This window comes from Cebus imitator, unplaced genomic scaffold (genome assembly GCF_001604975.1).
Source record: "Cebus imitator isolate Cc_AM_T3 unplaced genomic scaffold, Cebus_imitator-1.0 Scaffold19, whole genome shotgun sequence".
NCBI lineage: Eukaryota > Metazoa > Chordata > Mammalia > Primates > Cebidae > Cebus > Cebus imitator.
The window spans coordinates 10,901,018-10,926,600 of NW_016107334.1; the positions used below are offsets into that span (position 1 = coordinate 10,901,018).

General features: G+C 49.5%; 1 protein-coding gene across 2 annotated transcripts in view; it reads right to left on the reverse strand.

Moving 5' to 3' along the window:
• The window catches only part of PCSK6 (proprotein convertase subtilisin/kexin type 6), a 189,321-nt gene that overhangs the window by 74,330 nt on the left and 89,408 nt on the right, over positions 1 to 25,583 (reverse strand). For both annotated transcript variants that reach the window (XM_017518901.2, XM_017518895.2), the window contains exons 7-11: positions 18,965 to 19,137; positions 13,817 to 14,029; positions 9,408 to 9,508; positions 3,771 to 3,874; positions 1,573 to 1,690 (exon numbers count right to left, since the gene is read on the reverse strand). In XM_017518901.2, coding sequence (XP_017374390.1) covers positions 1,573 to 1,690; positions 3,771 to 3,874; positions 9,408 to 9,508; positions 13,817 to 14,029; positions 18,965 to 19,137 — 709 coding nt within the window. The remainder of the gene's footprint in view (positions 1 to 1,572; positions 1,691 to 3,770; positions 3,875 to 9,407; positions 9,509 to 13,816; positions 14,030 to 18,964; positions 19,138 to 25,583) is intronic.

The window sequence follows — 25,583 nt, forward strand, 5'->3', positions numbered from 1 at the left end:
GAGGGCAGTGCCATGATCTCAGCTCACTGCAATCTCTGCCACCCCGGTTCAAGCAATTCTCCTGCCTCAGCCTCCCGAGTAGCTGGGATTACAAGCACCTGCCACCCTGCCTGGCTAATTTTTGTATTTTTAGTAGAGACGGGATTTCACCATCTTGGCCAGGTTGGTCTTGAACTCCTGACCTCATGATCCACCTACCTCAGCCTCCCAAAGTGCTGAGATTACAGGCATGACCACCGCGCCCAGCTGGATGATTTTTTAAAAAAACAAAAATTTTGGCCAGGCACAGTGGCTCATGCCTGTAATCCCGGCACTTTGGGAAGCTGAGGCAGGTGGATCACCTGAGGTCAGGAGTTTGAGACTGGCCCGGCCAACATGGCAAAATTAGCCAGGTGTGGTGGCGGGTTCCTGTAATCCCAGCTACTCGGGAGGCTGAGGCAAGGGGCTGGCTTGAACCTGGGAGGTGGAGGTTGCAGTGAGCTAAGATCGTGCCACTGTACTCCAGCCTGGGCAACAAGAGCAAAACCTGGTCTCAAATAAAGAAGTAAATAAATAAAAATTTCAATGAACAAACATAATGGATTTAGAAAAACTTAATCCAAAGATCAGTGCTGGATGTGGCCTGCTCATGGGACAGAGAAGAAGCCAGGGCCCTATAGCACACTGCTTAAGCCTTGTTAAAAAATCCCAGTGCTTAGGCCTGAAGAAGGTTGTACGGGGCCAGATAAAAGCCACACAAAGCTGCTATGTACTGTGAATAACAAGCAGTGCCCCGCATCCCACAACAGAGAAGGGGCTGACCCGGCCGCTCTGGGTCAGGCCAGGTGGAGTCACACTGCAGGCTCACAGGGCAGGCAAGCTGGGCTGGGGTCCGGCGCCAACCTCTAGCAGGTGGAGAGAGAAAGGACTTTGCAGCTGCTCCTCAGGTCACCCTTCTGGAAGGAGCGGCTCCCTGGCTCGTTCTGATATGCTAAACATGGGTAAGAATTTCCAGGACTAGGCTAAGCAGGTCAGACTGAGGAACTGACTCCCTATCACAGGGCAATCCGCTACAAAAGGGAAAGAGGCCTCAAAACACTGGTGGATTAAGAAGTGATTCCTGTTGGGCGCAGTGGCTCACACCTGTAATCCCAGCACTTTGGGAGGCCGAGGCGGGCGGATCACCTGGGTCGAGAGTTCAAGATCAGCCTGACCAACATGGAGAAATCCCAACTCTACTAAAAATACAAAATTAGCCGAGTGTGGTGGCGCATGCCTGTAATCCCAGCTACTCGGGAGGCTGAGGCAGGAGAATCATTTGAACCTGGGAGGCGGAGGTTGCGGTGTGCTGAGATCGTGCCATTGCATTCCAGCCTGGGCAACAAGAGCAAAACTGTCTCAAAAAAAAGTGATTCCTTTCCCAGCTGCACAATCCACAAAAGAAAATGCAGCAGACATGTGCAGGCATGCACCGTGCACACGCGAATGTGAACAGAATGCATGTGTAAACACCTGCCCCCGCCACACCTCACAACAGAGTCAGGTCCAAACCCGCCTGCCTAAGAAGTCACCGATGCCACAGCAGAGCCTTACCTGGGTCTCTTGTCTGAGGCGGCCACACACATGTGCTGCGACGGCACTGCTGTCCACTTCTTCGCCTCCACAACGAGAGCTTCTGCGTCCACCAAGCCAAATCCATAGAAATGGCTAACTGAAAAGACAGGCCCTTCAGAGCCAGGCTCTCCTGCCTCTCCCAGGAAGGGAGCGAGGCTGACTCTTGCATCTGCGGGGCCCCATGGGGGACAGATGCACTGTGACACTCGAGGTCTCCTGGGGGCCCCAGGCTGCCCGACGGGTCCCTCTGAGGGCTGCTCAAAGGTCCCAGCTGCTTATCTCTCTCTCTGAACCCAACTCCTTCTGCTTAATTGAGGAGTGTGGGCCAGGAAGAACACCCGTTTTGGGACAGAGTAGAAGTGTTGAGAAGCTCTAGGACTTTCTTTTTTTGAGACAAGGACAGGTTTCTTTAGATTAAAAGGACTTGTCAGCATCTACGCTCCCTGAGTCTTAGACCAGACAAGAGAAACCAAATCTGAGACCTCTTGGTTCACACAACTACCACGTGCCCAAAATGCAGTAACACAAGGCTGTGCTCATCTTTTTTGCCATTTTTTCCCCTGCTGAGTTCCCAGAGCATGCCGGGAAAGCAGCGTGGCACAGTAGAGAGACAGGCTTGTGAACTGGCCCAGTCAGGTATTTAATTCAGCCAGGGCAGGAGATTTCCAAAGTTTAAGAGGCAAGGTCAAGAACTAGATAGAATCTATTTTCCTATTAAATTAGGCCAAAATTGAAATGTAGGTCAGCTCTTGTTACACCAGTACCACCAACATTCCTGCAAAACAAGGACGAATTAGGCCCACTGAGTGGCCTCCTTATGAAAAGGAATGGCTCTTGGCACTCGGGTGACTGTTTGACCCATACTTTACAGATAGTAATATCAGACTTGGTGTCAAAATAGTTAGACCTGAGCTTCAGAAAAGGTTTAAAAAAAGAATTCCTCCGTAACATAAACACTACAGCCAAATGAAATATTTTTCAGTATACCTGATAAGAAGTCAGGCAAACAGAGCCAGTGGCACCATCCTATAATTACCTGCTTCAAAGGCACCAGATATCGAGGTTTAATCAAGCACTGACCATGGGTTAATTTCATGGTACCTAGGTCTTTCCCACGAGGGGCTGGGGGTAGAGGCCCCACTGTCCTATGATTTACTTTTATAACATAGGGGCTGGCCAATGGAAATTTTATAGTTAGAAAGTAACTTATAAAACTATCTCAATGTCCTCATTGTACAGATGAGGAAACTGAAGGCAAGTTTCAAAGTCACAGAGCTACTCAGGGCTAAGGATGCAAGTTGTCCTCAGGGGGCACACAAACAACATTTATTCTAATAATTATGGATTTGTTTTAATGCACATTAGAAAAATATATAGCTACATAGCAAACCTATGATTAACTAGATGTAGCAGAGTTTCCTTTTAAAATACATTTCTTTATGTCAAAAGAAGTAGTGGGGGGAGTAATTTTTTTTTGAGACACAGAGTCCTGCTATGTTGACCAGGTTAGACTCAAATTCCTGGGCTCACAAGTCTCCTGCCTCAGCTTCCCTAGTAGGTGGAACTATAGGCACACATCATTGCTCCTGGCGTAAAGAGAACCATGATTTTGCTGGGCGTGGTGTCTCACGCCGGTAATCCCAGCACTTTGGGAGGCTGAGGTGGGCAGATCAGGAGGACATGAGTTCAAGACCAGCCTGACCATGGTGAAACCCTGTCTCTACTAAAAATACAAAAATTAGCTGGGTGTGGTGGTGGGCAATTATAGTCCCAGCTACTCAGGAGGCTTAGGCAGGAGAGTTGTTTGAACCCAGGAGGAGGGGTTTGCAGTGAGCCGAGATCACGCCATTGTGAAAGAGTGAGACTCCATCCTCCCTCCCCCCAGAAAAAGAGAGATAACTGTGAGTAAATATTGGTATAATTGGTGTCTGAGTGTGGCAAAAGTCATAGAATTTAGGGGACCCTGGACTCTTGTGACCAGAGAGTTCTTCATTAATGTCAGTACGAGCTTCCAGAATCCTTTTCTTAAACAGCTGCACATGTGTTTTAAATTCCTGTGACACACAATTAATCATAACAATGAATGCTATTTGGAGACTCCTTTTAAGGAATTCATACCACCCCTTCCTATACACTCCAGGGTCACCCGATGCTCCACAGGAATGCCACTGCCGCACCTTTATGACCCGCGCCATTCACTTTCCAGTCGCTCGCTTTCAGGTGGGCCGGCCGGGATGTCTTCACTAGCAGGTGCTGGACGTCCCTCCAGGTCAACTGGCTGCTGCAATGACACAACACACCCCAGAGTCCACACACAGGCCAACAACAGCAGCCACACACGCCACTCAGACGTAGGAGGTTGGGAGCCAACCCGTGTCGGAACTTGAGCAAGCCCCTCAGGCTAAGGATTCCATTCCTCGGCAAGGGTTTATTTCACAACCTCTCTGTAAACAATAGTTTCCAGCAAATAAATCCAGAGGAAAAACAAGGTTCAATGGGTAACCTAAAATTCATAAGCATTAAAAGCCTCGCCTTGCTGCCAAGCTCTGTTTGAGTTTGCACAGAGCCATATGGGAAATAATTAAAATAGAAGATGCTTCATATAATAGCCAATGTTTATTAAATATTTGGGGCTGTTCTGCACCATAATAAGCAAATACTACAGTGTACAAGAGTGGGCTCCAACCATGACTGGCCGAGATCCCATCCTGTGTGGGTCCACTGCTACAGACTATAATGTAAGATCTTAGTATGTGATTCTAAATTTACAAAATATTCTCAGAAACATTTCATCAAAAGAGCACAACATGCCACTAATATAAGTGAATATAAAGATGATTTTTTAAAAATTCGAAGACACATTTGCTCACCCCTGCTTTTTGTGTGTGAGACAGGGTCTCGCCCTGTTGCCCAGGCTAGAGTGCAGTGGTGCGATCTTGGCTCACTGCAACCTCAACCTCCTGGGCTCAAGCAATCTTCCTACCCCAGTCTCCTGAGTAGCTCGGACTAGAGGTGTGCACCACCACACATGGCTAATTTTTATATTTTTTTGTAAAGACGAGGTCTTGCTATGTTGCCCAGGCTGGTCTCAAATTCCTGGGTTCAAGCAATTGTCCTTTTCTGGCTTCCCAAAGTGCTAGGATTACAGGTGTGTGGCCCCGCACCTGGCCCATGGTTTTTTATCACCTCTGAAATCCAGATCTACCTTACCATCTGATGTCTCCTATAAGCCCCTCTGCCCACAGCAACCAGGAGCAAGTCACATTGCCTGGAGGGGCTGCACTTGGCCCTGTCTATTCACATTGTCACTTCCAGGTCTAAATAACTCTCAGCCTAAAAGAACTCTTCAATAGGTACAAAAACTCTAAGCGATATGGATGTCTTGTATTACTGGCAGCACTTCTGGTTTCTGTGGTACGTAAAAAGGGTGCATCTTACAACTTTATGGCATCCCGGATTTGATGAAATATAGTATTTTTCATACTATCTATATGCAGAGAGTAGTATAAAATACAAGCATTGATTCTTTCTTTTTTTCTCCCCCCCCCCTTTTTTTTTTGAGATACAGTCTCGCTCTATCAACCAGGCTGGTGGGCAGTGGCGCGATCTCAGCTCACTGCAACCTCTGCCTCCCAAGTTCAAGCAATTCTCCTGCATCAGCCTCCCAAGTAGCTGGGACTACAGGTATGTGCCACCACGCCCAGATGATTTTTATATTTTTAGTAAAGACGGGATTTCACCATCTTGGCCAAGATGGTCTTGATCTCTTGACCTCGTGATCTACCTGCCTCGGCCTCCCAAAGTGCTGGGACTACAGGTGTGAACCACCATGCCCGATTGCTCCTTTCTTCTAATCAGTATTAATTGCTATGGAATCTGTATATTTGAACATACAAGCTTTCTGCAAGGCTGCTTTAAAGCATGGTAAAGATAACACCTACACATGAATCACTAATAAAAGGAATATATTTTTGCCCTATCCACCTAACAGCTGAGTGAAAAGAAAGATGTATGGGTTCATGGTTCCAGCCACAATTTGACAGATAAATATTTATAGATCTTTTATTCCTTTTCTAGTTGATTAAATCGACGCCTACCTAGGACTTTTCACTCAATCAGAAAATTAACCAAGAAAAAATGAGCATCTTTCAAGTCCGAGACTCTCGCTCCCGAATATCACAAACACACTCTTCTTTCCACACCATCTTTCCAGGGCTCGTTGGGATGGAGGTGACCAGAAGCACAAGCCCCAGCCTTGTCCCAGTGCGTGTCTACTAGGAATGCACGCCGCGCCACATGCACTGCCTCAGAGAATGACCGTAGGAACGTGGAACGAAGTAGAATCAGGGGAGCTGCTGTGGCTGAGGGACCTGGGGCTGCAGGAGAGGGAGTGCTGAAGCACCCAGCAGCCTTGCCCTCCCCGACAGCGCCTGCTCGGATGTCACAGGCATATCTGCAGTCACCCACTCTGTGTGGGCGTGTGAAGACGTACATAACACAAAATATACTCTTTTTTTTTCTCTGAGACATAGTCTTGCTCTTGTCACCCAGGATGGAGTGCAGTGGCACCATCTCAGCTCACTGCAACCTCTGTCTCCCGGGTTCAAGCGATTCCCCTGCCTCAGCCTCCTGAGTAGCTGGGACTACAGGTGCATGCCAGCACGCCTGGCTAATTTTTTGTGTTTTAGTAGAGACAGGGTTTCACCATGGCCAGGATGGTCTCAATCTCCTGACCTCATGATCTGCCCGCCCTGGCCTCCCAAAGTGCTGGGATTATAGGCGTGAGCCACTGTGCCCAGCCCAAATTTACCATTTTACCCATTTGTAAACGTACAGCTCAGCAGCATTAAGTGCCTTCATGTTGCTGTGCTACCAGCATATCCATCTCTAGACCTTCTCGCCACCCCCTAGACTGACACTCTGTCCCATGGAACACTCGGTCCCCACTGATCCCCCCTCTAGCCCTGAGCAGCCACCCTGCTACTTTCTGTCTCTATGAGTTTGATGGTAAGTGGAACCACACAGGATGTGTCTTATTTCCCTTAGCACAATGTCCTTGAGGGACCATATCATAACATGTATCAGAATCTCCTTCCTTTCAAGGCTGAACGATATTCCACGGTGTGTACAGCCCACACTTCGCTTATCCCTTCATCCATCAGGACCCCAGGGTTGTTTCTGCCTTTCAGCTGTATAAACATGGCTGTGCAAATCTCTATCCGAGTCCCTGCTTTCAATACTTCTGGATATACACCCACAAGTGGGATTGCTGGACCGTCTGGGGAGTCTGCTTAATTTTTCAAGGAAGCGCTCTACTGTTTCCTACGGCGGCTGCTCTGAACATTCCCACCCTTTGCCCCCTTTGCTTGTTTTCCTACGAAGTGTTCACCCATGGCGTACAAGTCTTGGGGTACACGCCTTCCCTGGGCTCACACTCTCCAGGCTCCAGCCCCCATCTCCCCTGATTTCTCCAGTGTGTTCTTGCTGCTCCTGGCTGGTGACTGGCTTCCACACTGTTTCTCCCCGTCCATGTCCAGTAGCCTGGTCTCCAGGCCTCTCCCTGGCACGCACGCCTGTTCTCCTTCCCATCCACTGCCTTTTCTGTGGTCCACAGGCCAACCTCACTCTTAGGGGAAGATTCTGAGGCCTCGAGTGGCTCACGGCCATGAACCCTGGTGAAGATGTCACAGGTTCGGGCTTTGGAGTTCAGACAGAGCCGACGTGGCCACACCCCATGCTGCCCCTATGACCTGGTGATTTACAGCTGTGTGTCAGCTGGGCCTACTCGAAGATGGCTACAGCCAGTCCTCCTGGAAATCTAGAGTTTAGGTGCCAGGAAGCATGAGTTTTTCAGCAGAGGACAGAATGGATCCAGAGAGGGAGAAATTTAGGAACCATTTTCTTATGAAAAACAAATCTTATTTTTGACTCCAGCAATAAAATCACAAATACAACTGCATGAAAAATATGTCTAAGAAATGATGTTGAAAATGTTTTTTGATGAAGAAGGAATGTCTGAAAAATACCAAGACTGTCCCAAAACTACGGGACTCCCTTTGGAGAATTCCAACGCAAGTGGGTCTTCGTTCACTCTGGCCGCGCACTGTCTGCGGCCCTCCCCAGACTCGGGGAGCGTCTCCACCCAGAACCATTTGGCTTTGCCGCAGGTCCTTCCACAGCAGTAGCAAACAGAGACAGAAGGCAGCCCCGAGGCCATCCTCACAGGCCACAGCTAGCCCAGTTCCCAGACATGAACTGTTCCTTCCTTGGCCAATCCTATAAGTCTAAAATGCTCTAGGTTGACACTGTTCCAAATGAGGTTTGCCTGATTCACCACGTGTAGGTTTCTGAGGAGGAGTTAAAATGAGGAGGAAGGAGACCGTCTGAGTTTTCCTGTGCCACTGAGCAAGTTCGAGAGGACAATGTGTCCTGAACATCTAGCTCTTCGCATGCTTCCAATAAGGAAAATGCAGAGCAAACAAAGGGTAAAGTATGCGAATGTGAGTTTCCACACACGCAACTCATTATTTAGAATTTTTAAAAAGAGCCTCAGGACACAGAAGCTAACATTTTGGCCTTGAAATTAAAAATATCAAACTGTTTCTTTGTTAAATTGGTAGCATTTGAGTGTTACGCTCAGTTTGTTTGTGCAAGTCCACATGCAAACATATGTAATTATAACCATTTAGGCATCCCAAACATTTTTTTTGAGCTCTTTAAAACTCATCTACAACAGATGACCACTGCAAGGGGCCGGTTTGTTCTCTGCCCGTTTTGATGACTAAAGAACAATTTGTTTTCACCCTATGATTGCATGTTCAGTTAACTGACTTTTCCTTCTGAACCAACAACACACCCACAACTCTAGAGTTTTTCTCCATTGTCAATTTCTAAATGAAAGTTCCTAAAAAGAAGCTACAGCAACCTAAAGTGTGGTTTTGGTGTGAGGTGCAGAATCAGAGGCCCAACGGGCCCCTGTGTCCTACAAAGGGCAGGGGACTTGAGCTTTACCAAAGGAAGGAACCACTTCACGGCCATCAGGATGGCCTAAAAAAGGAAGGAAAATTTGATACATTCTGCAAGTGGGTGAACCTTAAAGACATTACGTTAAGTGAAATAAGCCAGAAAAGGACAAATCCTGTGTGATTCCACTTACCTGAAGCACCTAGAGTAGTCAAATTCATAGAGACAGAAAGTAGGATGGTGGTTGCCAGGAGCTAGGGTTGGGGGGTCGATGAGGAGTGTTACGGGCCAAACTGTGTCCCCTCCAAAATTTACTTGTTGAAGTCTGAGGCCCCGGTACATCAGAATGTGACTATATTTGGAGATAAGGACTTTAAAAAGGTAATTAACATCAAATGAGATTATGATTGGGCCCTAATCCAATCTGACCAATATCCTTATGAAAAGAGGACACAGCAGAAGGGGAGAAGGCAGCTTTCTGCAAGCCAAGAAGACACCACCCCTGCTGAGGCCTTGATCCAGGAACTCCAGGCTCTGGAACTTTGAGAAAGTACATTTCTGTTGTTTGAGCTGCCCAGTCCAGGGGACTCTGTCACAGCAGCCTGAGCTGACCAACCTGGGCAGCTGTTGTTTAATGGCCTGGGGTTTCAGCCTGGGAAAAAGACAAAGCCCCGGGTGGAGGGAACACGGAGGGATGGGGGTGCAGGGTGCATGGCTCAGTGAAAGTGCTTAATGCCACTGAGCTGTCCACTTCAATATGGAGAAAATGGCAAATGTTATGTGTATTTTACCACAATATAAACATATGAAGAAAAAAAAAAAGGGAGGAAGAAACAGAAGTGGGAACTTACTTTGCTTCTAGAGCCAAGGCAATGATGCCAGCCACCATGGGGGCGGAGACGGAGGTCCCGGTGTGGCCGTCGGTACAGCGCTGACGCAGATCAGTGGTGACCTGGGCGAGAGGGCAGCACAGTGAGGCGGTGAGAGCAGAGAGGCTAATTCTCCAGAGAAGGCAAGGCCACTTCAGGTGTCACTGTTGGATATAGATGCTCGGTGCCGTGAAGAAAAATCAGCACTGAGACAAAGGATCTTTCAGCAACGCAATTTTTACTTCCTGGACTGCAGGAAGGGTACCCTCGCTAGCCAACTTGCCGTGAGAGTACAATGAACAAAGGAAAACGCACAAATTTATCCCTTATGCATTTGGGGTCGTCCTGACTGCTGTGTCTGATCTCTGTTGGCTGGAGCCAGACCTCACAACCTAAACTAAAACCCGATTGGCTCCCAACTTAAAACTTTTCTAAACAAGAAAAAAAAATGGAGAGCTGGGACATGCCTGTGAGCACGTCCAGCACAGATATCTTGGTGAAAGCACCAGGACATTGAGTGTACTACGTGCCTGTAAGCATGGCATGTCTAACAGCCACATAGGATAGGGCTTAACTAAATTATTAGCACACTTATTCTTTAACAAGAAAGGAAACTTTAAAAAGGAACTTTCCTACTTCCCACAAGCGCTAACTGTGGCTCTGTGACACTGGCTCCCAGGAACAAATAAGGTGTTAGGCAAATGCATCTCAGCAACCACAGGTTCCCACACCATCTGGTGCTCCCTGCTAAGTCACTTTGCAGGAAGACAGGCAGGGGCACGGAGGCCAACCGGGAGCGTGAGCTTCGATAATCATAGATGGGCTGGTTCCCTCTCTACTGCAGAAGGCCATGTGGAAAAAATGGTAGAACGACATGAAACCAAGAAGCACCCTACAGGATCCTCCTCCCTGGGTCTGCTGGCTTTCGTGCCCTTTCACCAACACCCAAGAGTACCCATGGCAAGACCACCAAAGTCCACACTACTGACCCCTCAGTCACCCCCTGACTTCAGAGCAGCTGGATGTACCCACGTGGCTCAGAGAGAGTTTCTGCCTTTAGCCAAAAGGTCATAAGTTGGGTCCTCCACCAGGACGTCTTCCTGAAAAAGTAGATCAACCTGGTGTGTTCCTGACCTCCCAGGGCCTGCTGCTCCATATAAAAAGAGGACACAGCAGAAAGGGAGAAGGCAGCTTTCTGCAAGCCAAGAAAACACCATCCCTGCTGACACCTTGGTCCGGGAACTCCGGGCTCCAGAACTTTGAGAAAGTACATTTCTGTTGTTTGAGCTGCCCAGTCCAGGGGACTCTGTCACGGCAGCCTGAGCTGACTAACCTGGGAAGCTGTTGTTTAATGGGCTCTGTTAAACAAGGCAGGCTCTGCCAGCTGGGAGCTCTGCCTGCCCTCCTTGGAGGCACTGGCCCCGGCTGGGTGTGGGATGGATTCTGGACCTCACTACTGCTCAGCCTGATGTATATTTCCCTTTGGACTGAAGTGGGGAGCGGCCGCTGGGGATTCAGCCCGTGTGGGTTCAGCTGTGCTGGGTGGAATTGTGGCCGCCATCGTCTTTGTCCCCAGTGCTATTCCCACGAGCTTCGCAGATGGAGTTAAGGTTGGTAGCCAGCCAACCTTAAAGCAGGAAGATTATCCTGGATTATCTGATAGACCTGATGCCACCACAGGGCCCTTGACCTTGGAAGAGGAAGGCAGTAAGGCTGTCAGAGAGAGGAAGCACCAGAAGGGCTGGACGCGCCGCTGCTGGCGTTGTAGAGGGAGGTGAAGAGGAAGCCAAATAATGTGGGTGGCCTCTAGAGGCCGAGAACGGGCCCCAGCTGACAGCCCACAAGGAAACGGGAAACTCAGTCCCAGAACCACAAGGACCTGAGTGCTGCCAACAGCCCAAGTGGGCAAGGAAACAGATTCTCCCCAGAGCCTCCAGAAGGAACCACAGCCCTCCCAGCACCTTGGTCTTGGCCTCGTGAGACTCAACGCAGAAAAGGTTGAGGCTCCTAGGCTTCTGACCTACAGGACCATGAGATATGAATCTGTGCTATTTTAAGCTGCTAAATTTGTGAGAATTTTCTACAGCAGGAATAGGAAAGTCACACACCTACCACCCACCGCAGGGCTCCAGTAGCTGATTTGCCTAACCTTTGAGAATGAATTTCACAGCGAGAGCAATCCAGATCCTCTTCCAAACTCAGCACCTTCCTTGAACACGTTTTAGCTGAGCCAACAATTGTCCAGGGAGGGAGTCTGGCCTGTGTCACACGCACAGGATTTGAGAGATTGCCAACAGAAACCAGCTTCCTCCCTGCCTGTTTCAGTGGGGCTGGGGTACCTCAACATGGGAAGGGCAGCTGAGGGCATGGGAAAAGGGACAAGAATGCCCCTTCTCTGACCCCAGCATCTTCATATGCAAATGGACACCATGATGTAGACTTCAGGCGTTCTGGGCAGATCACAGCAAGATACCTGAAAAATACTTGTGCTTGGTGAATGGTGGCCAGGAGGAGAAACTAGGGGTGATTGGGCAGGAGGCCACGCTCCTAAGAGCATGTGAGGCTCACAGCTGGCTCTCCAGCTTCAGAGAAGGGGGCCCTGGGGAGTAAGCAGAGAGGCCCACCCTGGGAGGGACGGCTGAACCAAGGTGGACAGCCCCCTCCTGAGTCCTAGTGCTGTGCCCGGGACACAGCTCGTGTTCAGTGAATGAACATACCCTCCTGTTCTGGTGAGAGATGCTTTCTTTAGGTTCTGCTCCCCTCTAAAGAGTCACATCTCAGCATGGGGCATCCCTTACTCCAGGTGGACACTGGTGGCATCCTCCAGACTTAGAGGGACAGAGAATGCAGGGGGACAGGGCAGTGACTGCCATCGCAGACCTGCCTGAATGCTGAGACTGACCCATCGACTTCCCTGAGCAGCACGTGTCTCCCTGGGTGATGTCTAGGGGGACTCAGAGCAAACACTGGGCTCTAGCAGAGCCGAAAATAACGCCACTCATACTGTCAGAGCAGACTTCCCAGACAGCGACCAAGGTGGAGGATATTTTCTCTTTTACCCCTCTCCTAACAATGCCCTTCTTATCCACATATTATTGCTCAGAGAAAATAATTTTTTTAAAAAAAGGAAGAAAGAAAAGTAAAGCATTTTATAGCCAAGGCACACACACATGCATGCCATACAAACACACATGCTGGCGTGATTCATTACACAAATAAAGCTGCGAGTCCTGCTTCCAGGGTTGAGAGACACCACCCAGCCTGCACACAGCCCATGTTATAAAGTGTCCCAGAACTTCGCAAATTCGAAATTGCATCCATTCACCCAGCGATACTATGTGCCTGTCTAATAAGACCCCAGCAAGTCCATGCTCCAGTGAGCTGGATTTCTACACAAACAGGACACCATTCAGCAGCTCAGCTGCCCGTCCCAGGGGCATGTACTCTGGCAGAAAAGGAAAATAACAAATTAATACCTTAGTTAACCAGCCCCAGCCGCTACCAGGCTGGCGATGGAGCGATGGCAGCTGACCTTTCACTGGTGCGGAGCAAAGCAGAGAACAGGAAGCATGTATGCTCCCACAGAAAAGTGTAAAAATAAATTCACGAATAACTTCTAAAGATGTGGCTGGAGAAATGAAAAGATGCTGGTGAGCTTTAAAATGTAACCATGTCTGGCCAGCTCCACGGTCTCATTTTTAAAACGTCTACAAGTCAACTTAATGACTGTGCATTTCAATTCTGCATTAATTTGGACTGGAAACCCTCCCTTCCTCTTTTTTTTTTCTTTAAGTAGGAAAGTATGTAGGGAAAGAAAAAGCATAAATTCTACCCAAGTACTAAAACTGTTACCTTTTAAAAGATAAATCACACTTATGTTCACATAAGTGAGCAGAACAGACAGGAACCACCTCTCGACTTAAAAGCGTCCAGGAGAAGTGCTTCTGTAGCAACAGAATGCCCAGAAGAACACCTAGATTTCTAGAACGTCTCAGTATAAAACCAAGTCTATTTCTTACTCTATTGCACATGCTGGAACTGGCTGAGTCAAGTGGATTCCAAGTGACGTGACCACAGAATTTCAGACTTAAAACAAGACCTCGTGAGAAGGAACCTCATTCTTAAATGATATTTTTAGATCTCTAAAGCCAGAGAGGGCTTTAATTGCTATTTCTGTGCAAAGATTAGAAAGCCAGCATCCGAGGAAGACTGCCAAGGGGCTGGGGTTTTCCTCGAGGCTCAAATTGTTTGCCGATGGGTGAGGCTGGGACCTTTCGATCCAGAACAATCTGGCCCCAATCTAACCCATCTTTCTGAGAAGGGGAGAAGAAACTCATTCCCAGGGGCTGAGGCACACAGGATAAGCACTCCAACTTGCCGGGAGGACTTACGATTTTTCGCTCATAGAAGGCCCCGCTGCTGTAGGTGGCGGCCAGCGTGGAGGCACACTCCTCCAAGTACCAGGGCTTGTGCCCGTTCTCGGTGGCGCTGCTGACGGAGATGGTGTAGATGCTGTTGGTGTAGCCGTCACATGAGCAGTAGTCCCCCTCTCTCCCGCCATTCCCCGACGCCCAGACGAAAATGGAGCCCAGGCCCTGCCGGCCCTAGAGGGAACGAAAGGAACAAGGCTTAGCCCTATAGCCAGAACATTGTGGGGTGGGTCTCACCCCCAACCTGAATGTTCCTTCCAAGTGGATAAGAAGGATGCATTCAGACCACCTGGAAGCTGCTGAGAGCATGGTTTGGGGGCTCTCATTTGATGTCAATGGTGTGCTTTTGCCTGTGGTAGTAGCCTTAAGACTGCAGAATCATAGGATCCTACGAGGGAAAGGGCCAGAAAGACTCCTCTGTCCTCTGCTGGAAAATACAGGGTCCCAGCACAAGCTGTTCTATTCCAGAGTCACGCCTGTCATTTCCACGGTAATGGCCTCTGATCAAAGAGACCTCGCAGCGCTGCCAGGAACACTGAGATTACAGATGATGGTGGAATTTGTAACTTTAATTTTTCTGGGTTGAAAGAGTTGGTCTGGAGGGGAAGAGACTGAATTTTCTGGAAAACATATCTGAAGAGGTACCCTTCTTGCAGAGGGAGCTAAATTTGCAAAGAGGGATAGGACCATGAACTCTGGGTGAAGACAGAAGAGGTGAAAAGGGTTATGTCCAGGAGCCGGTAGCAGCCTATGGGCATCCTGCCAGAGCTCCCTGTGAGCTCCGCTGTGGGTACTGGAGTGCTCAGATTCCTACTGCCGGCCAAGGCCAGGGACTCATTTGTGTGTAGGTTTTCTTTCTTTCTCTCTCTCATTTTTTTTGTTTTGTTTTGTTTTGTGTTTTGTTGAGACAGGGGTCTTGCTACATTACCCAGGCTGGTCTGGAACCCCGTGGGCTCAGGTGATCCTCCCGCCTCAGCCTTCAGAGTCGCTGGGACTACGGAAGTGCGCGGCCATGCCCCAGCTGTGTGCCCGTTTTCATTGTTAAGAATGTACACGTGAAAGACACCGGCCGGTCAAGGCTGATTCCTGCAGTCCTGCTCTATCCCACACCCACAGGATATGTGATTTCTGACCACACCAAGAATCGTTCCAGCCACAAACACCAGCTAAAGATTACCAAGTGGGAGACGGAACTGACCGATATAGTCCAGAGGCTGGATGGGCTGGTGGTGCACAGCCGGCCCGAGAGCAGGGCCAACCTCCACCTCCACAGGAAACTGGAGCCACTGGCTAGCCACCACGACCTTACAGAAGGCCCTCCTTTGCAAACACATGGAGGAAGCTGATTGATACTTATGCTCAGTAATCGGCCAGTTTAAAGATAACTGACACCCCAACTCTGCAGTCCCTGTAGAGCCAGACTGAAGCCTGCTGCTGACCAAACGTATCACACTCACCCTTAGAGCACAAGTCACTCTTCTGATGAGTGGACCCACCTCCTCTGTAAGCCATGCCACGGGGCTTTGTAAACCAAGGAGACTCCAGCTCCAACCTGACGCTCCCAGGAGAGCCCACAGCAGTCCCGCTGCTTAAAGCTGCCTCATCCACTCTGCTTTCTGCAACTGCAGGGTGAACCTGTCTGGGTGGCCAAGAGCGCAACAGAAAGGTCACTCCCAGAAAAGCTAACCTTCTGGGAGAAAGGCACAAAGTGCTGAGGAAGGGTGTGTGTGTGCATGTGATTACCTGCAAGGAGACGGTTTAAAGGAACTACAATGCAAATCAAAAGGTATTTAACCCATCAGAGCCTGTCCTTATTCCAGGTGAGAATTAGCCCCAGACCCTGCCACTCCTAAATCCCCACCCCGCTTGAAATGATTCATAAAATGTGGTCCTTTTGCAAGGTGGAGCATGCAACCTTATTGATCCAGGAGCAGAGAGAATGGCCAAAGACTGCACTCCCCAAACTGGAATGTGCACACACGGGAGTCCCCTGGGAACCCTGATACAATGCAGATTTGCTCCCCAAAGTCCAGGGTGGGCCTGAGAGTCTGCATCCCCAATGAGCTCTCAGGGAACGCCACCCCACTTTGAATACCAAAGCCTGAAATGCTCAAGGTTTGCATTTAAAGCATGTGCTGTGCGTTTACTGAGACCAACCCGTCCTCATAGGCGTCAACGTATCAACAACCTTTTCCCCTTCTTAAAATGGTCTCCCGGAAGGAGAACATGGAAATGAGATGAGGAAACAGCCAGATCTGAGAGCGTAGAGATGTTTTAACTCTCTGACAACTTTATTTTCACTTCCCAGATCTTCCAGTGGCTTCATGAAAGCCGCAGGACAGAAGCTGTAGGGGACATTTCAACCCTCGCCATGAACTTGTAGTTCTTTCCGGTAAACTCACAATTTCAACCCAATCAAATCGTATTTGAGTGTCTTCCCTGGGGAGGGGGAGTTCATCCATGAGCTTGGAAGCACTGTTGCTGAGGGCCGGCAGACGTCAGCCACCTGGGCACAGCCAGTGTAGTTAGCCTCAGCAATGTCTAATCGCTGCTTCTGAATAACCAGCCGAGGGAGGAGCAAGGCTTCCTAAGGACCGACATTAAACAGCTCTCTGTGTCAAATCACAGCTTCCAAAGTCCCCCACCGTCAGACCACATCATCTACCAAAGATGAAGTCAGATTCTACAGAAGACCGTGGGTGACAAACGGGGCCACAAGGAGGGACAGATGGGGGAACATGGTTTGGTTTGGGATCATCAAATTTCTAGGAGGATTTTCAGTGACAGGTTGAGACAGTTACGATTTAAGGCTCTCTGCATGACATATTTTACTTCCAAATGACGGGAAAAAAAATCAAATGACCTCAGTATTTCAAGAAACTGTGACAAGAATGAGGGGGAACCACATGGTCCCCTCTGCAACATCCCCAATCCCCTGACAGCTGGACGAGGCCAATGCTGCTCAGAATTCAGAATGCAAAGACCTCTCTGCAGCCCCAACCTTCTCAGGCCTCGCACAGGCTCCGTGAAGCAGAGAGCCCCAACGATCACCGCCAAACAACCAGGACCCCTCCTGGAGAGAGGCTGCCTCATCCTAGGAGCTCAGTCCTTGGAAATCATCCCGTGGAAATGACAGACGCTCAGCAGTAACACCCTCCAAAGCAATATGTTCCATGCAGGAAATGCCGTCTTCAACTTACCCGCCCTCTCCCAAGCTTAAATTCAGCTTAATTTTTAGGATGTCTCACTTGTCATCGAGACTGAGATCCAAGTGATCTGCCGGGTTGGAGCTGGGAGCCGAGTAATGGAAAGATGTGATTTATGTATTCGGCAGCTCTTGGTGGGCAGTGGGCTGACTTGGTCATGCCTGAGTCTGCCAGCACTCACTCGGCCCAGCCTTGGGCCTGGCATGGGCACTCAGCAAGCTGATTGAAGCCACCTTGGCGTTTTCTTGGAGTGGTGGAGAGAAAGGAAGCTGCCCAGTGTCTCAAGGATACACACACGCTCCCATGCTCTGTGTGTGTGTGTGTGTTTGTGTCTACACTGCCCCTCTTCTTTAATCTTCCTTCTCCCATTGAATGTCTGGGTGAGTACTAAACTCTGAGGGACACAGGAGTAGTCCCCCATATTTGGTCATTGGTTTCTCAGGCATTCAAGCCCTGAGTGGGTGGGCGTTGGGGACAGTAGAGGAGGAAGCTTCCACCTCACTCTTGCAGGGTGACACCACATCTTTCGGAGGAGGTGCAGCTGGCAGGAGGTAGAGGATGCAGTGTGGGCCTGATGCCCAGGAAGGGGAAGAAGCAGAGGAAACTCCAGGGTTTCAGCGGGGCAACAGGGCTGGGGGCCTTCTAAGGAAAAATGCTCATCCCCATAAGAGGAAGTTAATAGATAGTGACCAAACTCAATGCACCCAGGGAAGCAATCAAATGATACTACTTTGAGAAAGGAAATCAGGAACACAGTTTAAAAACAGACTCCTCCTTTGTGGGGCAGGACCCGGGGTGGGCAGAGAGAGACAGAGAAAGGCTGTTTGCAATACATCCCTTCATGCTGTCTGATTGACTTACTGTTTATTAGCCACACTGTAATTACTACGTATGGGTTATAATATGATAACTTGAAAAATATTTTAAATGATATAAATCATAAAATGGACTTGATGCCTGCCATCCCCTCTGCATTCTCCCATCCCCCACAGGAAAAGTCAGCACAGCCTGGGTTTCCTGCTGGAACTCCCCCCAGCCCCAACCCCCCTGCAGCAGTCACTGATCACACATTGTACTTTGGGCTGGGGCCTGTTGGGCCACCCAGGGCCTCCTGGACGCTGATCACAGCTCTGTCTGCCTGCTCCCGGAAGCTGTCCTCACCCAGAAATCGGCCTTGCCACCCTGCTTGTAAGAACTGGCTCATCTCCAGCCACCCCCTCCCCCTTCCTCAGCCTTCCTGACTCACAGGGATCTGGAACCAAAGACCATAGAGTGGCTGGCGGTGGCCTTGCAGGAGACTGCCAGCCTCGCCTCGGCCCATCAGCAGAGCAGCAGCCCCTCATGGCTTTGCTCTGCTGAGCCCCTGGTGAGGTTCTACGGGAGAAATTCTAACTGGGCTGGGTTGTGGGCTGGTGGGAAACACCCAGACCACTTCCTGCTGTGGTGGGACCTGGGTGAGCACATACCCCGCAGTGAATGCAGAAAGTTCCACAGCTGGGTGTTTCTAAAGGCAGGTGGGCTGAGACCCCAAACCCCTGGCCACCTGCACTGTCCAAGTAACAGGTCAGGTGAGCCGACTCACCCGTCACCCACCTGTGTACCCCACTCAGCCAAGGACAGGCGAACTCCAAGGCAGAGAGGGCCATGCTCGCAGTGCCCAGTTGGCTGTCACTGGAACAGCGGAACAAGGCAAAACACTTCTGCTCTTGTTGGTAAACGGCCACTTCTCAGCCTCCCCAAGTGACTCCTCCACATTAGCCTGGCACCTGGCACCTGGTACAGCCGAGTCTTGCCGGTCTTGTTTCAGGGCTGTGGCCAGTGTCACTCTGATATTTAATTGTTAAAAATGTGTACTGTCACCCTTGCCCCAGAGCGCTCCCCTGTACCCCTGGGTTACTCACACCTTTTTAATGCCATACTCGAAAGCCTGCTTAGCCAGTCGGCCGGGCCCGTCCACCGTCCTCCCGTCGTCGTCCGGCCCCCAACTGGCACTGTAAATGTCGATGTAGTTGGGTCTGATGCCCAGCGACTTTGCCTCGACCACATCTGTGACGTCACCGTCCAGCATGCGGATGCCTGAAAGCACAGAGGAGGCTCCGTGTCGGCGCCCAGCGCTCCGGGCACACAGCGACGGGTGCCCGGGGCCAGGCGGCTCAGACAAGGACACCGGAGCACAGAGTCCCTCCCCAGCAGGGGATGTTCCCAGTCATTTTGCAAAACCGCTCCTCTTCTCCACGCTGGCTGATATGAAAGAATTAAAATGACAACTCAGGACAGGGCAACAAAAGAAACCAAGCGATTTCCCAAAGACAGGGTTCAGTTTCCCTCCGTGCCATGAAGTCCAGCCGGTATCTAAAAACACATATTTCTTTTTTTTTATTTTAAAAAACAAGATCCATTATTACTTATTTATTTTTGAGACACAGTCTCACTTTGTCACCCAGGCTGGAGTACAGTAGCGCAATCTTGGCTCACTGCAACCTCCACCTCCCCGGTTCAAGCAATTCTCTTGCCTCAGCCTCCTGAGTAGCTGGGGCTACAGGTATGTGCCACCATGCCCAGGTAGGTTTTTTATTTTTAATACAGACGGGGTTTTGACATGTTGGCCAGGCTGGTCTCGAACTCCTGACCTCAAGTGATCCACCTGCCTCAGCCTCCCAAAGTGCTGGGGTCACAGGCGTGAGCCACCACTCCTGGCCAAAATGCACATTTCTATAACAGAACTCCAGAGCCTTTTTCAACTCTCCCAGCTGTCTATTTCTCTTTTTATAATTCTACCTCAACATATAACTTATGATGAACCAAACGATGAGCTTTCAACCTGGAAGACAGAAGCCCGCACCCTAGGCTGTAATGGAGGGGACTGGGGTCTTGGATTTTGCTGGCTAGCTCATCTCCCTTTGCGTTTGGGATCTATGTTCCCTGGAGGGGTCTTTAGAGGTGGAGAGTCCAGCTTCCTCAAGAGCACCCCAAAAGGAGAGGGGTGAGGGGCTCCCATAAGCCTCTCCCAATGCCTGCTGTCCCAGCCAGGGGTCTTCCTTCTTGCCTCATGCTTGGCATTTGCCTTTATTACTCGTTGCCCTCTGCAGCTAGCAAGTCGCCCCAACAACATGCCTCGCCTAGAGAAGGCATCTGAGAGAGGCCTGGCATGGAACAGGGAAGCAGGGGGTAGTGGCAGCCACGGACACACTCTTCCCAGATTCTAGTAGCATCAGAAAGTCACCTTCTCTGGGGCTCAGGGAATCCTGCCACCCAACCCTGGGTTGGCTCTCTTCAAGGCCACTGGACACCCATAGCACCCACCTCAGAGGCCCCCAGGAGCCCCTCACCCATGGGGCCCAGCTCCACGTGTGCAATGACCATGCCTTCGTCAAGATGAATTCTAAGTCTCAGAGCCTTTTAAGATATAACAGAAAAGAGGACTTCTTCTGATTGTAAGAATAATACGTGTTCTTGCCCAAACTTTGGGAAATAAGAGAAATAATCAATAATATTTTGGCTATTTTCTTTTTTTTTGTTTTAGAGATGGGGTCTCACTCTGTCACTCAGGCTGGAGTGCTGTGACACAGATCAGAGTTCACTGCAGCCTGGAACTCCTGGGCTCAAGCAATCATCCCATCTCAGCCTCCCAAGTAGCTAGGACCACAGGTGCCCACCACTTCACCTGGCTGGTTATTTTTTTCTAGTCTTTTTCTTTGCCTGCAGCATATACTTCGTTTCCAAATCCTTTTTTACCCCCACTGAAAATATAGAGATTTCCCTGTGCCATTAAAGATTCTTCCAAGGCACAGTTATTCGCGGCTGCAAGTCCCTACCGCCAGGCACACACCCCTGGCCCAGGCAGCCTTCCTTCTGGGGTTTACCTCCCCCACCTCACCCACACTAGTTTGTGCCTGTTTGTTCTATATTCCAGAATCTACATCAACATGTAGTGTACACTCAAAAGCAGAAACTTTAAATATGATTGACTTTAAAAAACAAAATAGTGACTTTTCCCTGAGGTTAAAAGAGGTGGTGCAGGACTCATGCAGAAGAGCCACAGGAAGGAGACCCTGGAGGTGACACCCTGCCTGGCGCTCAGGGACAAACATTTTATGTGAATAGAATCTTACCGTCCCATCCATTTCTATGAAAATCATGAGCGTACCCTGCTGTCATCTTCGATGGAAAGTGATGGGCAGAGATCCCTAATACATACATTTCAAATGTTCTTGTCTTATAATCTTTCACCCAGTAGCACGTGGATTATAAACAAATAACTAAATGTACTTCTTGGCTTGCCAGGAAACTTCCAACCTAAAAAGAATTTGAAGACGATTTCACTGCAGTAAATTCTTCCATTCCATCCATTCATTCTACCCAGTTTTGAAGGCTCAGGTTTCCCTAAGGTTTTCCCCTTAACATAGGCCCTGAAATTTCCCAGGCATGAACCAAGACAGAGAATACAAGAGACCACACACAGTTCTTGGGAGGCCAGGCGGGGTAGCTGGTGGTGGGTGAGGGAGGACCACTCTGGGGCTCAGCACGTTGACCTTAACTCTTAGGTGGGACACCAAGTTAACTGGAAACTTCTGCTCCAAAAGCCTGGAATTCTATTCAACATCAGTGTCAGAGACATTTACACCAAAGCAATAGCGAGGCTCAGGTACAGGGGACATCAGAAGTTCAACAACAGTGCTAGAGCCATCTGGTGGTGTCAGCCAAGTGGGCACGGGCAGTGATTGAGGATGGGGCTGAGGTCATAGGAAGAGCCATTTCTTTTGTTTTTGAGACAGAGTCTCACTTTGTCACCAGGCTGGAGTGCAATGGTGCAATCTCGGCTCACTCCATTCTCCACCTCCTGAGTTCAAGCCATTCTCCTGCCTCAGCCTCCAGAGTAGCTGGGACTACAGGTGCGCACCACCACACCCAGCTAATTGTTGTATTTTTAGTAGAGACAAGGTTTCACCAGTTGGCTAGGATGGTCTCGATCTTTTGACCTCGTGATCCGTCCACCTTGACCTCCCAAACTGCTGGGCTTACAGGCGTGAGCCACTGTGCCCGGCCAAGAGCCATCTCTTTATAGCCTGAAAGCCTTAACAATGAGAGTAGAAATCAATTTATCTTCGGTGTTATCCATGTTCTCTTCTGTCTCCACCTATTTCCTGTCCTTTCTTTGCTACCTCAGCGATCTGGGTACAGGACGGCCCAGGGAAGCCGCCAGTGTCCAGGCAGTGAGATGGCACAGAGCAAGTGGACTTAAGAATCCTCGATGCCTGCTCCCAAGGGGAGGCCCACGAAGTGGAGCTGTCATCCACAGTGCGCCTCGGAGCCTGCAGGAGGGAGACGGGGCCTTGCCTTCACCACCAACTGTGACCAGATAGTGACTTTGAAGTTCTCCCGTCTTACTAGGTCTCAGTCGCCTGCACACTGCAAGGATGACAGTTATCATATGCAGAGGAACATCAAACAAATTACATCGGATGATCCATGTAAAGGGCCTGGCATACAGCAAGCATTCAACATGTGTGTTTGCTGCTAGTTTGACCCCACTGAGTCTCAGTTTCCCCATTTGTAAAAATGGAGGTAGTAAAAATAAGATTGCTTTTTGTTTTCTAAAAACAAATGATTTGATATGCACCAAAGATTGTATGTCACATACATGTTAGTTATAAAACCTAATAAACAATGGATACCCATGAATCCTCCACCCCGATGCAAGAGCGAGAATGTGACCTACTGGGGGCCTCTGCTCCTCCCTGTCACCCCTCGCTTCTCAAATAAGAATGATCAGAATTTTAGATTATTCGTGTCATTGCCTTTTTTTTAGAGACAGAGTCTTGTTCTGCAGCCCAGGCTGGAGCGCAGTTGTGCCACTTCGGCTCACTCCAACCCCCGCCTCCTGGGTTCAAGTGATTCTCCCTGCCTCAGCCAACCAAGTAACTGGGATTACAGGTACCATGCATGGCTAATTTTTGTATTTTTTAGTAGAGAGAGGGTTTCACCATGTTGGCCAGGCTGGTCTTGAACTCAGGCGATCTGCCTGCCTCACATGCCATTGCTTTTTAAACACTACTAGTTTAATACAACTGTATATATGCTTAAGTGATATATTGTTTAATTTTGTTGTACTGAGAATTAATCATTTGTAGACAATACAGGTTATAAAAATCTTCTCCCAGCGTATGCCTGGTCTTGTCACTCTGTTTACGGTATCTCTTGATACACAGAGGTTCTTAATTTTAATACCGCAAGAAGAGCTCACCTCCCTGTCAAGGTCAAAGGAGTAATAACAGGGGCCAACCTTCTCTGGGTTTATTGGTGTCTATTGTAAGGTTCCTTCCCCCGACCCTGTTTTTTTTTTTTGAATTGGAGTCTCATACTGCCACCCAAGCTGGGGTGCAGTGGCATGATCTCAGCTCACTGCAACCTCCACCTCTCAGGTTCAAGTGATTTTCCTACCTCAGCCTCCTGAGTAGCTGAGATTATAGGCAACCGCCACCATGCCCAGCTAATTTTTTGTATTTTTAGAAGAGACAAGGTTTTACCATGTTGGCCACGCTGGTCTTGAACTCCTGAAATCATGATCCACCCACCTCGGCCTCCCAAAGTGCTGGGATTACAGGCGTGAGCCACCGCGCCTGGCCCCTTCCCTCTTTTATAGGCAGGACAGAGCCACCTCTAGGCCCAGTCCACATGAGCTGTGGCATCAGCTCACTGTACTTCATCCTTTCTGGGTAGAAAGGAGGGGTCAGGTGGTCATGAAGTAGGGTCATTCCCAAGTCTTTGGACCCTGTGGCTGCCATCCCACCTCCATGGCTGTGTCAGGGACGCTGGGCCCAAGTGTCCAGCTCTCTCAGCCAGGAACCTCCAAGAGAAGGTCCAGTGCCAGGACCAGAGCGAGAGGCAAGCAAGGCATGGCCCGTGGCAAGATACCGGGCAGCTCATAGTAGCGGGGAGAGAGTGGGGCCAGACAGTCGTGGGGTGGAATCTTGCTTCTGCATGACCTTGGGCCTTGGTCTCAACCTCTCTAAATCATGTTTTCTATAATATTTATCTACCAGGGCAGTTGAGAAGATTAATGAAAAGCTGAGTGGAGGTCCTGGCCCCAGTACCACTAGATAAATGGCAGCAGGGTTCTTTGTGCCATTACATTGGACATTGGACCCTCCAGGGGAGAAGACCCCACCAGCCACACAGGGGTCAAGACCAATTCCAACGCTCTGGTGGTGAAATGGATCCTAATCTAGGATTCCCCATACAAGTTATAGGTGTCCAAATGCCTATTTTTGAACAAGAAGAATGGGATGCCAGAAGACATCCAAAAATACATAAAAACATATGACCAGAATGATTTCCCAACACCTCTCACCATGCTTCTCATCTTGGAAGAAGACTGACTGATGTGTGGGAAAGCAAGTATCACCCGCTTAGATTTTAATGAAGCATCTATTTTCCCCAACACTGACAAGTTGCCAACAAAGAAAAGGTAAATATTTTCAGTAGAAGCCTGCTGTTCCAACACAAGCTTTAAATGTGAATGGCTCTCTGGAAATTCCAAGGAGAAGAAAAACAGTAATCATTTCTCTAATGAAAAAAGAAAGGCCCATTTACTGTAACATGTTGTGTATAAAATTAATTTGGGGAGATCGGGGGAAGATGGCCGACTAGGAACAGCTCAGGATTGCAGCTCCCAGTGAAAGTGCAGAGGGTGAGTTGACGCCGCATTTCCAGATGGATTTTTATTGCCCACAGGCCAGGAGATTCCCAGGCAGAGGAGCCCCACGGGTCGCCAGTGCAGCTGTTTCGGCCTGCCCGGTTGCTTTGCCCGAGCGCTGGCGTGGCAGTTCTCCATACAAAAGACACTGGTCCGGGTGTCCTCCTAGCTGGCGACTGGAGCCCTGAGATGGCAGAGTCGCCCATTCATCTGAAATAGTGAGCCAGGCCAGGAGATTCCTAAGCAAAAAAACCGCCAGGAATCTCAGCGCTGCTGTTTCAGCCGGGTCAGTGAGTCGCAACACGGGAGATCCCGGCGCCTTTTCAACAGGCAACTGGAACACTGGGAGAGTTGACCATTCAACAACAACAACAAAAAAGGCTCTGGGTCAGGGAGCCAGGTGATCAGGCACGGCTGGTCCCACCTCCTCCCCCCACACAAAAAAAACAGTAATTGAAAACACTCTGGGTTGAGAGTTTCACAGCAAGCACAGCTGAACCCGGGATGGTCCAGCTCTGTGGGGGAGGGGCATCCGCCATTACTGAGACACTCCACCACTACGGAGGCAGTCTGCCATCGCTGAGGCAGCCCGCCATTGCTGAGGCAACCCGCCTTGCCGAGGCAACCTGCCACTACAGAGAGAGTCCACCATAACAGAGGCAGGCCACCATTGCCAAGGCAGTTCTAACTACACCCATATAAACAGGACTGCAAGGAAGATCACACGGCAGCTGGGTGGAGCCCACAGCAGCTCAGCAAAGCCTCTGCAGGCAGACAGTGACTAGGCTGCCTCCTCGCTGGGCAGGGCAGCCCTGAAAGAAAAAAA